General features: G+C 35.3%; 1 protein-coding gene across 1 annotated transcript in view; it reads right to left on the reverse strand.

The window, feature by feature from the left end:
- Positions 1-341: 341 nt before the first annotated feature.
- LOC129796016 (Ig-like and fibronectin type-III domain-containing protein 1) overlaps positions 342-12,450 on the reverse strand; it is a 156,756-nt gene continuing 144,647 nt past the window's right edge. The window contains exons 10-15 of the mRNA XM_055837657.1: positions 11,827-12,166; positions 10,957-11,729; positions 9,080-9,519; positions 6,582-7,144; positions 4,977-5,534; positions 342-2,836 (exon numbers count right to left, since the gene is read on the reverse strand). Of these exons, the coding sequence (XP_055693632.1) occupies positions 2,648-2,836; positions 4,977-5,534; positions 6,582-7,144; positions 9,080-9,519; positions 10,957-11,729; positions 11,827-12,166 (2,863 nt within the window). The 3' untranslated portion in view covers positions 342-2,647. The remainder of the gene's footprint in view (positions 2,837-4,976; positions 5,535-6,581; positions 7,145-9,079; positions 9,520-10,956; positions 11,730-11,826; positions 12,167-12,450) is intronic.

The raw sequence follows: 12,450 nt of genomic DNA on the forward strand, positions 1-12,450 counted from the left end.
TTCAATGATATACGACGCAATAAAGGGTTAACGAGGTAAGACATTGTTTTTATGATAATCTCCCCTTATGCCAAGGGGAGACACAGAGATGAGGGAATTTTGTGCCACCCCCTCTCGTACACACAAGTGTTGGATGATGTTTTGCATTGTACCCCTCTGGCTTAGTTGCTGACAACAAATTTCTGTCTCGAGGGCCCATTTTCTTGGCAGTTAGCTGCGGGGCTATAGTAGAAATTGGATTTCACTGTGAAAATGTGTGGGGGCACATCAATAAAACAAATTTAGCGATTTGCAGCAGAGTTATTTTCCACTTTCTCTTTTTTTTGTGGGAGGAAAATGTGTTTTTTTATACTAAAATATCTCTTTATTTATATACTTTTTTTCACAGAGTTTGTATATTTTTTTCTTTTCATTCCTCTCTATATAATCTGCCTGCCTATGTACACAATTCATCCACAAAATTGATTCGCAACACATTATCCTCACTTTTTTTTTTTAAATTCTATACATTTTCTCTCATTCATCAACTATATTTATCACGTATTTCGCTCATTCATCAACGGCATTAATATCCTATTTCCTTCTACCATTTTACACAAGAACTACTTTTATTTAAAACGCGCGCAATTCCCCACTCCCTGCTTCCTCGTACTAATTACACACAAACGCCCTCGTGGAAATTTTCCGTGATTAACATTCAGATATTTTTTTTTATTATTGTGATTTGTGAAGGTATTTTTTTTTAATATTCAGTGGGGATTTTTTTTAATAAATTTATTTTTCAAATTACAACTCTCAGAATTCTCTTTGAATCCTAACTAATTTGTACAACAGACTTATTTTATTAAGGTTTTGTTGTCATACTGATGTTTTCTTTTCAATAAAGTGGGAGAAAAAAAAATAAGGGACTTTAGGGGAGACTAGGGTGAAGTGGTTCACATGTAAAAGGCTAAAGAGACAGTTGAAGCTTTGTTAGGGAAATGTACAAGATTTTTTATTATTATTCTTTTATTTTTTGCTTTTTTCGGAAAACAAATAAAATAATAAGAAATCTCTAAAGGGATTTCCGACAATTTTTCACTGGAAGTAACTGGGAAAAGCCGATAAAGATTTGCTGAAAAATGCAAATAGTGACGTCACCGTTTTGGTCTTTGTATCTCTATTTTAACCCTTATCTCATTTAGCAGCAACTGCTTTCCAAAGGTTAAACACATGAAATATTCCAAGCATGATGTTTCATGAGTGAGTGTAAACAAGGTATTTTTGAAACATTTTTCCTTGCATTTTTCATAATTTTTCAGTTAGTTTAATGAGTTTATTTTTGTGAAATTTAATATTTCAAGGTTTATTTATAAATTAAAAAAATTGCAAAAAGTACTTCCGAGGTAAAATATGTCAAAATACACCGATGAAACATTAGTACCAATGTTTCAAACATTGAAAGAAACAAAAAAAAACACAATAGTGACGTGCTGTATTTTTGGGCAAATCTTTTGAATTTTCTCAATTGGTCGCCATGAAAGAAAAAATGAAAGGAGATTTTTTTTTAAATTCTTTTGTAATTAAATATAAAATTATAGAATTTACAAAAATGATTCAGTTTTTTTTCAATAGAAAATAGAATCAAAATTAATCCACTCCACCCTATTTTCTTAAAAAAAAAAAAGTAAAACTTTGAGCAAATTCAAACTACAAAAATTACATAATAATGAGGATTGTTGAAGGAAAAGAGGAAAATATTTTTAATCAAGAAAGAATTGTAGGTATTCTTAGCACCATTGTTGAGTTATATATCAACCTGTCACATCTCTTTTCTTAAGCACCGAATGAAGTTCATCAATTCAGTGTGAATTTTAGTTGTAATACAATATTAAACAACTAAGTAATCACATCATGACTAGAGATGAGCTTCCGATAGTGTCCCTCAATCGTCTTTTATCATCTAAACACATTATTCTCGCCGCATACATCTCGCACATTCAGTTGGATTATACATATATTTATGCTTTAATATTTATGCTTTTTAAGGGATACAGAGAGTTCATTCTGTGTGTGTGGGGGGTTGAGAAGAAAAATTGATTGAATTTTAACCTCTATCCATCAATCTGTTATCAGTGTGAATTTCCCCTTGATGAGGATTGCAAGGATCGTTGATTGAGATGAATTGATGTGTATTTCCCCTTTTTTTTGCTATTCCTTCTTCTTAATCCTAAAACACCTTGCTGATTTTTTATTTAACTGTTTTTTTTCTATTAAATTTATTTTAAACATTCAGTTGTGGTCTACTAGCTGTGATATATTTTTCTCTTTAATTAATTATTAACTTAATTCTCTTGTGTTTTAGTGGTAAACTTTGTGTTTTGGGGGTGTAATTTTGGTTATAATTAGCTGAAGGATTTTCTTTTGTGATTCTTCCTAAAGGTGCATCCATTCCCGAACTATTTTACATCAAAAAATACATTTTCTATTGTTTTTTTCTTTATAGTTTTTTTTCTAAAAAAAATTAAATCAAATTATTGTTCTTCAATATTTTCATTTTTATTACACATTCATCATTTATGTGGACTTGACGTGATGTGCAAGCGTTCTTTTGTTAAAATTTCTCTAGAGTCGTCGTGTGAATTGCATGACCATTTGGGGCTAAATCCTATGATACCAATCGCTTGAAGCCAACACCCTCATGCCCCAACTTTAGTTCCTCATACAGCGTCGGGTTGACCTCCGTGGCCATTGGGACTACGGCATTTTGTTCAACACTTGTCGTACTTGTGGGTGGTTGGAGGGCTTCCTGGCGCCAGCCTGGCTCTGTGCCTGTGTCCCCGGAAACGGCTGGAATCTAATTCAATGAGACACAATTTTTTTTTACAACAACTTAAAAGCTTCCTCCGCAATGGGAAAAGTTGAAAAGGGTTGGGGCGGGTGGATGTGTGCAAGAAGTCCCGCCGAGCGGATATTTTCATTAGTCTGTGCGGGCTAATTAAAAGCCATAATTTTTTAGAAATGTCTCTCACTGTGGGAGAATTCATGAGAGAAAAAAATGCCACAGCTAAAAAAATGTGGAGAGGAAAAATAAAATTTAATTTCTCGTCCGGGAAAGATATTCGTCAAGGGGCAATAAAGGTGTTTATTCACTTTGAGGCATCCCATTCAAAAGTTTAATGATAAATTCATATAAAAATCTAATCTTATATGTGTTATCATTTAAGGGAAGAATTCAATGAGAGATTCGAAAAAAAAAACGAAAGAATTTTACAATACAAATGAGCAGTAAATATAGAGGAGACCGGGATGAAAAATGTCAATTTGCATAAATCCTTATCTGCAAGATTCCCCTTAGGCAAAAAATTTCCTCGGTAGGTCATTTTCATAGGAAATTTCCTGGCCTACAACTTTGTCTCAGACCACTTTTTCCTATCTTCACGGGAAATATGAGTTTTCGAGCTTTTCCTAAACCCTTCCGCTTCTGACTTTTTTTTAAACTCGGCGGGAAATATAGTCACCAGTGGGGTAAATAAAGTCGGTGGAATTTTCCGACATTTTCAATGATTTTCCACCTGAGAGATTGATAGTAGTTAATAGCTAAACTTCGCACTTGTCAAACCGCGACAAGGAATTTCACTTTTCTATCCACTAAAACAGAGAATTTTGTGATTTTCTCAATCACGCCATTATGCGACAAATGGCTAGAAAATATGTCAAAAAATTCTAAGTTCCATATGATTTACATTGGTTGACTATATTTACCCCAAGGGTCATATTTTGATTAAAATAATTATACAGGAAAATCATTAAAAGATTGTGAAAAATACACCTTGGCAACATTTTCTACATTAACCTAGCTGATAAGAGAAATTGTCAGATTGGAAAATTGCTAAAGGAAAAGTATCGGAAAACGAGTTTTCTTAATACGCAACAGTTTTGTAAATGAGCCCAAAATTTTGTTTATTTTTTAACTCCTAAACTATTGCTCGGATAACCTTCAAATTGCAGTTAATTATTAAAGGTTGGTAGGGCTTTCCACATAATTTTTTCCGATTTTTCCGATTTATAAGTTGGGAGAAATTGGCATTTGAAAATTTTACACTGACTTTTCTTCCCTACCATTTTTTTTCTCACTCTCTGCGGACCTTTGGAGGTTCGAATTGGGCCACGTTCCTGTATTTACTAAGCGTTTGGTACGTTTTAACGATTCACGTAATTCACAAAGTTTCTTTTAAAATTTATTTATTTTTCCATGTAGGAGGTGTGAAAATAATATTTTCCATTGTCTCTTTTATGATTCAATAAATAATTAAATTTACAGTTGTACTCGAAGTTGATATATTGATAAAAGTTTTTTCCCTTAAGACATCTTCAAAAATGAAACTTTAGATAATATAATGAAGCTTTTCGCACTTATTCCATATCTAATTTGAAAGATATAATTTCGCAAAAGCTTTTGCAATAAAAGAAATACTCCAAAATGCAAAATTCAACGCATTTGCAATTACAACGTCATTAACTTTATAATTTCCTATGAGCTCATGACAGTGGCAGACAATTTTCACCGGAAAAGCTGTGAAAGCTTTTTGTCCAAAATGCGTCACATCCCGCGCGCACCCGCCCCCGCCTCTGCCTTTCAAGTACTCAACAAAACTTGACTGTGAAGAAGTTTTCACAGTGAACAATATACCTCCCAAAATCTCAAGAGGGTGACTCTCCAAATAGCATCGTCTCAAGATGCAAAGTGCAACTTTCCATCAACTTGGAAACACCCACCCACCCATTCTTCCTATTATTTTACCGCCCCATCTCGAGAGAGAGAGAGACTAAAGGGGTGGTTGTGTCAACTTGAAAATTTCCCAAGACGAATGTTGGTATTTACTTCATTCTTTCTTTCTTCATACTTTAGAAATATGAAGATTTTTTTTAAAGAAAAATGTTGAAGAAATTGGACGAAAAAAGAAGAAAGAATAAGGTGAAAATGTGAAACTTACATGAACATGCTCCATGTTGACTTCACGTAGGTAGCTGGGATTTTCAAAGGCCACCCCATTGGCAGCCTTGTGTCCACCCTTGCGTCGTTTGTAGAGGAATATAGCCGATACGGCTAGACCAATGGCTAGGATTCCAGCAAAGACCCCACTAATTGTCCCGGCACTTGTTGAGTGCGACGCTGAGGTGACGTGATGATCACCCAGCGTGAAGCGTAGGGGCTCAGTGAGGACACTTGCCCCCTGATGATTCCCAGCCTTCACAACCAATTCATACATCACATGCTGCTTCAACCCATCAATGCGTATACTTGTCTCCTTTGCATCCAAACGACTCGTCCCCAATCCATTGATCGTCGTCTGCAGGCTCTCCGTGCTGGGATTAACATCGTGCCAGAAAACACGGTAACCCTCAACGGTTTGGGGATTTTTAATTGGTGGATCCCATCGAACCATCACCTCCTCATTCGATAGGATTGTCACACCCAAGTTTTGCGGTGGACCTGGTAGGAGATCTCGATTGGATTGGAAGCAACCAATAATGGTTCTTGTGTGTTGAACCTGAAAAGATTTTTTTACGGTCATACAAATGCAAAAATAAATCAAAATGACCTTCTTTAGTTATTTGGGTGTTTGAAAACCCTTAAAGTAGAGGCAGTTAAGGGTTGTTCTTTGTTAGAGATAAAAAAAAAATTATTTTCAAGTTAAAAATTATAATACAGTCATACCCCGCATAATCAAGTCTTGGTTAAACTCTTCTCACCCATTAAAACTAATGCGTAAGAAGAGTTTAACCAAGACTTGATTATGCGGGGTATGACTGTAAAACATTCAAAATCAAAAAGGGTATTTTCAAACATAACAAAAAGGCATCAAACGTAAAAAATGACGTGTGTTTGAAACGTCAATTAAAAAAAATATATACGTCAAACTGTTGAAAAGAAATGTTAATTGACTTTAAGTCTTTGAAAAGGACCGTTAAACACCAGAAAAATTGTCAAATGCAAGTAAAGAAATATAAAGTGTTTGAAAAAAAAACGTCAACCGTTAGAAAATAAAACAAGCTTTAGAAAAGGAACAAAATGTAAGAGAAGAAATGTCAAAAGTTGAAAAAAAATAATGTCAAAAAATAGAAATCCAAAAATTATAACTGTAGGAAAATGTTAAAAGTCATAAAATAGATGTCAAATGTTATAAAAGAATCGTCAAAAATTAGAAAAATGTCAAACGTTAGAAAAGAAATGTGAAACGTTTGAAAAGTAATATGAAACATAAGAAAAATCAAACCTTAGAAAAAAAATCTAGTATATAATTAAGAACGTCAAACGTTAGAAAAGATATTTTAACCGGTAAAAAGGATATCAAAGATTTGAATATAATATGGCAAACGTTAGAAAAAAAACATTAAATTATAGTAGAAAAAATCACTGATTATTAAAAAAAATCATTTAAAGGAAATTTATCAAAAGTTGCATTTTTCTTCCAAAAACGACATTTATTGATGAGACAGTTTTTTTTGATTTTGTGTGATATCTAAAGCCTTCCCCGGTTTCCCCTATTGACGAAAATTAACCAGTAGATGAAAAAAAAGAAGAAGTTTGTACTTACCGGACATAGTTGTCCATTGCCGAGGGATTCACCACGGCACCAATTGAGGCACTTCCGGGGTACATCTTGATTAGCACAGCATGCCCTATGGTCTGACCCATCGGCAGCACACTTCATGAGTTTATCAAAATCAACAATGCACTCGGGACGATCGATTACAGCATCAATGTCAATGTAGAAGCTGCATGCGGACATGCAGGCTGAGGAGACATTTTGCGAAATGCAACATTCGGAGATGTTGTGCACTGCCGGTGTATTCCGCATACGGACAGAAACTGCCCGTGTTACGGATCCCAGGGCATTCTGGGCATGGCAGTAGTAGTCACCAACGTCTGATCCACCGAGTTTGGTGATGTGGAGGACCATTGTGTAGAGGGAGGGATCATCGGGGTCTGTTGTGAGGGACATATCGTAGTTTCCACCCTGAATCACGGGCACACGTCCATCGTGATCGCGCCAGAACATGGCTTTGGGGGATGGTTTAGCCTTCACAGTGCACTTGAGGTCAACTTGCTCCCCAATTGATGCTAAAGTTATTTCTGAAGCTTTAATTCGTGGAGCATCTGGAAGTACAAAGATACACGAATGTGTCGATTGACTGAATTGAAGATGTCTTAAGTATTATTTAAATAAGGAGACCTGAGGTCTCAAGCAGGTCTATGTTTGTTTAAAGTCTTAAAAATCTGAAGATTGTTTTTTTATTTAACTTTGAAATTTACATTTTTTAATAAAATTTTCGCTTGAAAATGTAACTTTTTTAAAATTTAACCTTTGGAATGCGGAGACCTTGGTAGTTACGTAGAATGCGAAGGTGGGGTCGTTGAACGATCCCAAAAAGAAGGCCAATTTTCTCCCAAACTATTACAACCTGGAGTTGTCGGGTTAGTGCCTATAGATTCCTTATATAGTCCTCTTGCCCCTTGCATCACAAATTTTCCACCACAAAACACGTAGAAGAAGATATTAGGGAAAAACATTTTTCACTCATTTTTCACAATTTCTTCTTGAGAAATTTGCCAAGAAAGTTAACCCCAACTGCTATTTTTTTTCCCTCTTCCCCACATTCCCCTCACTTCCCGCAACGTGATAAATGGCAATATTTCTCGAATATTCTTTATTATTTTGCACATTTACATGCTTACAATTATGTTTTATGTTGTTTATGCTCTAAGAAATTTTCCGCAGCATGGCCGTTACACCAATTTTTGAATTCCCTTCTTCTACATTTTCCTCAATAACTTTTCTTGTGGTGGTCGGATTGAGCTGAAATTTTTACACAACCTCCTCAGATAACCAAGGAACTTATTTCCAAAAGATGGTAACGCTATCTTTTATATTTATTGAGTTATAGCACGAAATATAGCGCTGGGGTCGTTCAACGACCCCGCTCCGCATTCCAAGGGTTAAAATCCACAGCACAATCATTTCATTTTACAAAAGTACTATCCCATGCAACATTATTAAATTTTGCGCTTTTGTACCGATGCACAAGCGAATAATGAAATGATATACAATTTCCTTTCTTGCACAACATACATTTTCTCATTGAAATTCTTCATTTCATCATAATTCAATATTTTTTTCTGTATTATCACAAGATGTATAAAATGCAACTGAAAAATGTAAAAATGTAATAAAAAAGAATATTCTACGCAGAAAACTAATATAATAGAGAGAAGGGATGAGATAAACTTGATTATTTTCCTTGCTTTAGGGAAAGAAAGTCTGATGTATGTGCAGATTGTATAGCAATTTATGCATTTCCTGCTAGGCAACCGTATGCTGTTTTCTTTATAAAATTAAGGAATGGAAATCCAAAAGAACCTTTTTTTTAGCATGTTCAAACTATTTTTTTGTATGACATGTAAAAAAAATAATTTATGCTGTAAAGAAGTTTCCCTGCTGACTTAATTGATTTTATAATAAATTCCGGTAAATGAAACAATAATAATAATAATTACGTTGTAAAAGTTTTAAATTGTTACGTTTAATGCATTTTTACAGTTTTCTCGTATCCTGCAGATCTAAGTCGTATTTATTACGTTCTGCGTAATTTATTATTATTTTCTAGAGTTTTTATGTTCAACAGAACTAATATTAAATTTTCCTGTTTCGAACAAAATATTTTATAGCGATAAGTTTCTTTAAAAATCTTTTGTTATTATTATTTCAATTAAGTTTATTTCTTTGCATTTAAATAAAAATATTATCATGTAAAAAAATCAATCATGGCAACCGGGTAATTGTAAGATGAGAATTTTCTGACATTCTTTACAGTGTATAAAAATATGTACCATACTCTCAATGGACACTTTGAGGTGTAGGTATAGTAGTGCGAAATATGATTGTAAAATGTTTTTTTTGCTACTAAAACGTTTTTTCTTGTTTTGAACAATTTAATAATGAATTTCTGTATGGATTCAATTTTTTCTGAATAATCAAGTAATTTTCACAAAAACAAATAAAATCTGATAAGAAAAAAAAAAAGAAAAACTTACAGCTGATGTTAACTTTCTTGGACGCCTGCATGGGGATGCCGTATCCATTGTCAGCATAGCACGAAACATGCTCCATATCCGTGGAAACATTGTGAATCACCGTCACCATATGCCGCGATGTATCCTGCCTGACTAGATGTCCACCCACGTAGAGGCTGATTGTGGGCTCAGGATTACCCAGGGCGAGACAGAGAACCGTCATTGAGCCCCCTTCGGCCACCATGTCGGCCGGATGAATTGTTGGGGGATCAACGTGTGCAGGTAGTGCTGGATCCGTCCACGCCACGAGTGTTTCCGACGGTAGACTCACCCCCTGTGCCCCAGACGCCGTAACATAGACCACATGCTGTGAATTTGGCTTTAGATTCATAATACGCGTCCACAGGAGTCGCGTTTCAACAACTTGAAATTTATCCGACGACGTGCTCTTGTGGTAGAGTCTGCAAGGAGCAGGAAAAGAAAAAAAAAGTATCATAAAACTCTCAAAAGGCAACATTTTGGCAAAAAAATTTCTTCAGTGTTGGAGAAAAAATTCTTTCTTCATTCACTGCAGGAGGGAAAGTGTATGAAAAAAAGAAATTTAAGAAGCACAATGAAGTGGAAATTTTGTAACTTTTTTTTTTACTCTTGCGTTTATTTCCCATCGAGACGCCAATTTTTTCCTCTGCGGGTCTCCCCGTCTATTTATATTCTTTCTTTATATATACAAATAATTTAAAACTTCTTAATTGATGATATTCAGAGAATGTTATTCCATAAGCATAGAAAACTGCAAATATTTGAAATGTATGTACGTTACATACAACGAAAACTTGAATTTAAAGTTTCACGTTTCTTCCCCTTAATAAGGTACCGAGTAAGGTACATAATTGATAACGAGAGATAGCAGGAAAAATTGATGCAACACTGCCTAACAATTACCTGATTTTTTGTAACTATACTAGCTATATTTTATTAACATTCTTAAACTAGATTAAATTTAAACTTAACCCTTTCGCTATTTCGTGAAACATAGAAACATTAAACATTAGGTCTTTGTATCACGAATATCTGTTGATGCTCTTAGAGGATATTTCACGCACAAAACGTCTTCCTTGGCATCTTGTACGTAAATTAAATGCCTTTGAAAAATTATTTAATTAATTTGAGTTAACCCTTTGACGTCCACGTGAAACATAGAAACATTCGGTCACGATTATGTATTTCTTTCAAGAAATATTAAAATTTTCATGAATTTACTCTGAAATTTCAAGATTTTTTCCTAAAACTTCCAAAATTTCAAGGATTTTTGATGAAATTTTAAGGATTTCTCAAGAAACAAGAATTTAGTCCCAGAATATGGTCCATTATAAGAAAAAGTTGAATTTACGTGAATGAGACCAAAGAAGACGTTCAGAGTCTGATAAATCTCCTCTCAGAATGTCCATGAAATAAATATGTCGTAATCGAATTTTAACGTGGACGTTAAAGGGTTAACCCAAATTAAATAAAATATTTTTTCTGAAGTAAGAAATTCATTTAATTTACGTACAAAATGCCAAGGAGTCTTCCGTTTGTGCGTTAACCCTTTAACGTTTTTTGGGTCATACGCTGACCCAAACGTGAAACATTTTATTTTTTCAATTATTTATGAATGTAATTGTTTTTCCATGTTACAAATGCATCAAATTCACGCATAAGGGGCCAAAGAAGACGTTCTGAGTGAGAAAAGTCCTCTAAAAAAATTCATAAAATAAAAATCGCAATAAAAGAGCGCATGTTTCAATGTTTTTATGTTTCACGTTGGACGCTAAAGGGTTAAGTATTATCCCATATCTGAATTTATTAATCAAGATTTTCTTAAAAATTAGAGAGAAAAAATATGTAATAAAACTTACTTGTAAACAATGGGTTCGTGTGGATGTGAAAATTCAGGTGGTTGCCAGGAGACTGTAACCCATGTGGCACTATGGGCTGCAACTGCCAATGAATGCGGTGGTGATGGTGCACCAAAGAGTTGTGCAGCATAGTCAACGCGTGATGTATTAATGAGAAGCATAGCCGATGGCAAAGACACCCCATGTTGTCCACGTGCAACAACAAGGATCCTATACAAGGCACTAGGTTCGAGATTATTGAGATCCACACCCGTTTCCGTTGTATTCAGTTCATTCTCCAACTTCACAATTGTCTCATACATCGTCATATTATTCACTTTCCCATACTGCACGAGGTAGTCCGTGACTTTGGCTTCGGTATTATTGGCATCAGCTTCTGATGGTTCCCATGCTAAGGAAATTGTTGTATTGGTAACACTCGTTGCACGGAGATCCTCAACAGGTCCCGGAATATTTCCCGTACCCTCCTCCAGGCACTGCAGGACATTCCCAGCATAGGGAAGGCACTCAGCTGATGATTGTGATACAACACCATGGCACAGGGAGAGACATTTTGGTGGCACAGCACGACGTACACAGCATCCGGAATGATCCCTTCCGCCTGCGGCACACTTCACCAAGACACCCATTTGGGGTTGGCACAGTCCAGCTAGGGCCTGTAGGTCTGACATGCGAATGTCGTACGAACAGAGGGGCATACATTGTGGCAAGAGACCCGATATTGAGCAACAGGCTGTGAGATTGTAGCCTCCAGCTGGACTATCATCATCCATCTATTGAACAAAGAAAAGTCTCTCAACTATAGCATGAAGCAGGAAATGGGCTAAGAACTAAGCAAAAGTCCCGAGAGGAAAGAATTAAAAAACTTACAGCATGTTTCGTTTGGAAGACAAGCCTGGGTGATGGGCCACCTTTGCCATGAGCATTAACAGCCACAATGAATGCTTCATAGTACGTTGCACCCTCTAAATCTTCTAGAATCATTGGTGGGTGGGATTTCTCAATCACCGTGTACTCATCACCACTACCGAGTTTCCTCAGGTGCAAATGGTAGGATGTTACGGTGTCTGGTAGAACTTTTGGGGCATTCCACTCGAGTACGGCAAAATGTGCCGATACAAGAGGAGCTTTTAGGCGCGATGGGGGCCCCGCTAGGACACCATAGCCCTGTAGCAGACAACTACTGTACTCTGACATGTACTGAAGGCACCTAAAATATTTTAAATTTAATATATTTATTTAATTCAAATTTAATTTTTTAGAGCTTTTCTGCATATTAGAATTTTTCGTGTAGGTAATTGTATAAATTTTCTTCGGCCTGATGATGTCATGGGAATAATTCGAGACGTCCACAAGAAAGGAATTAAATGCCTTAAACAACAATTATTTTTCTGTGTGTATTAGAACAAAAAAATAACAGAAATAAAGTTAAAGAAAATTCTAATTTTTAAAAGAAAATAAACACAAAAAATACAAACTTGTGGTTTTTCTTCA

Source organism: Lutzomyia longipalpis, chromosome 4, assembly GCF_024334085.1.
Source record: "Lutzomyia longipalpis isolate SR_M1_2022 chromosome 4, ASM2433408v1".
NCBI classification, from domain to species: domain Eukaryota; kingdom Metazoa; phylum Arthropoda; class Insecta; order Diptera; family Psychodidae; genus Lutzomyia; species Lutzomyia longipalpis.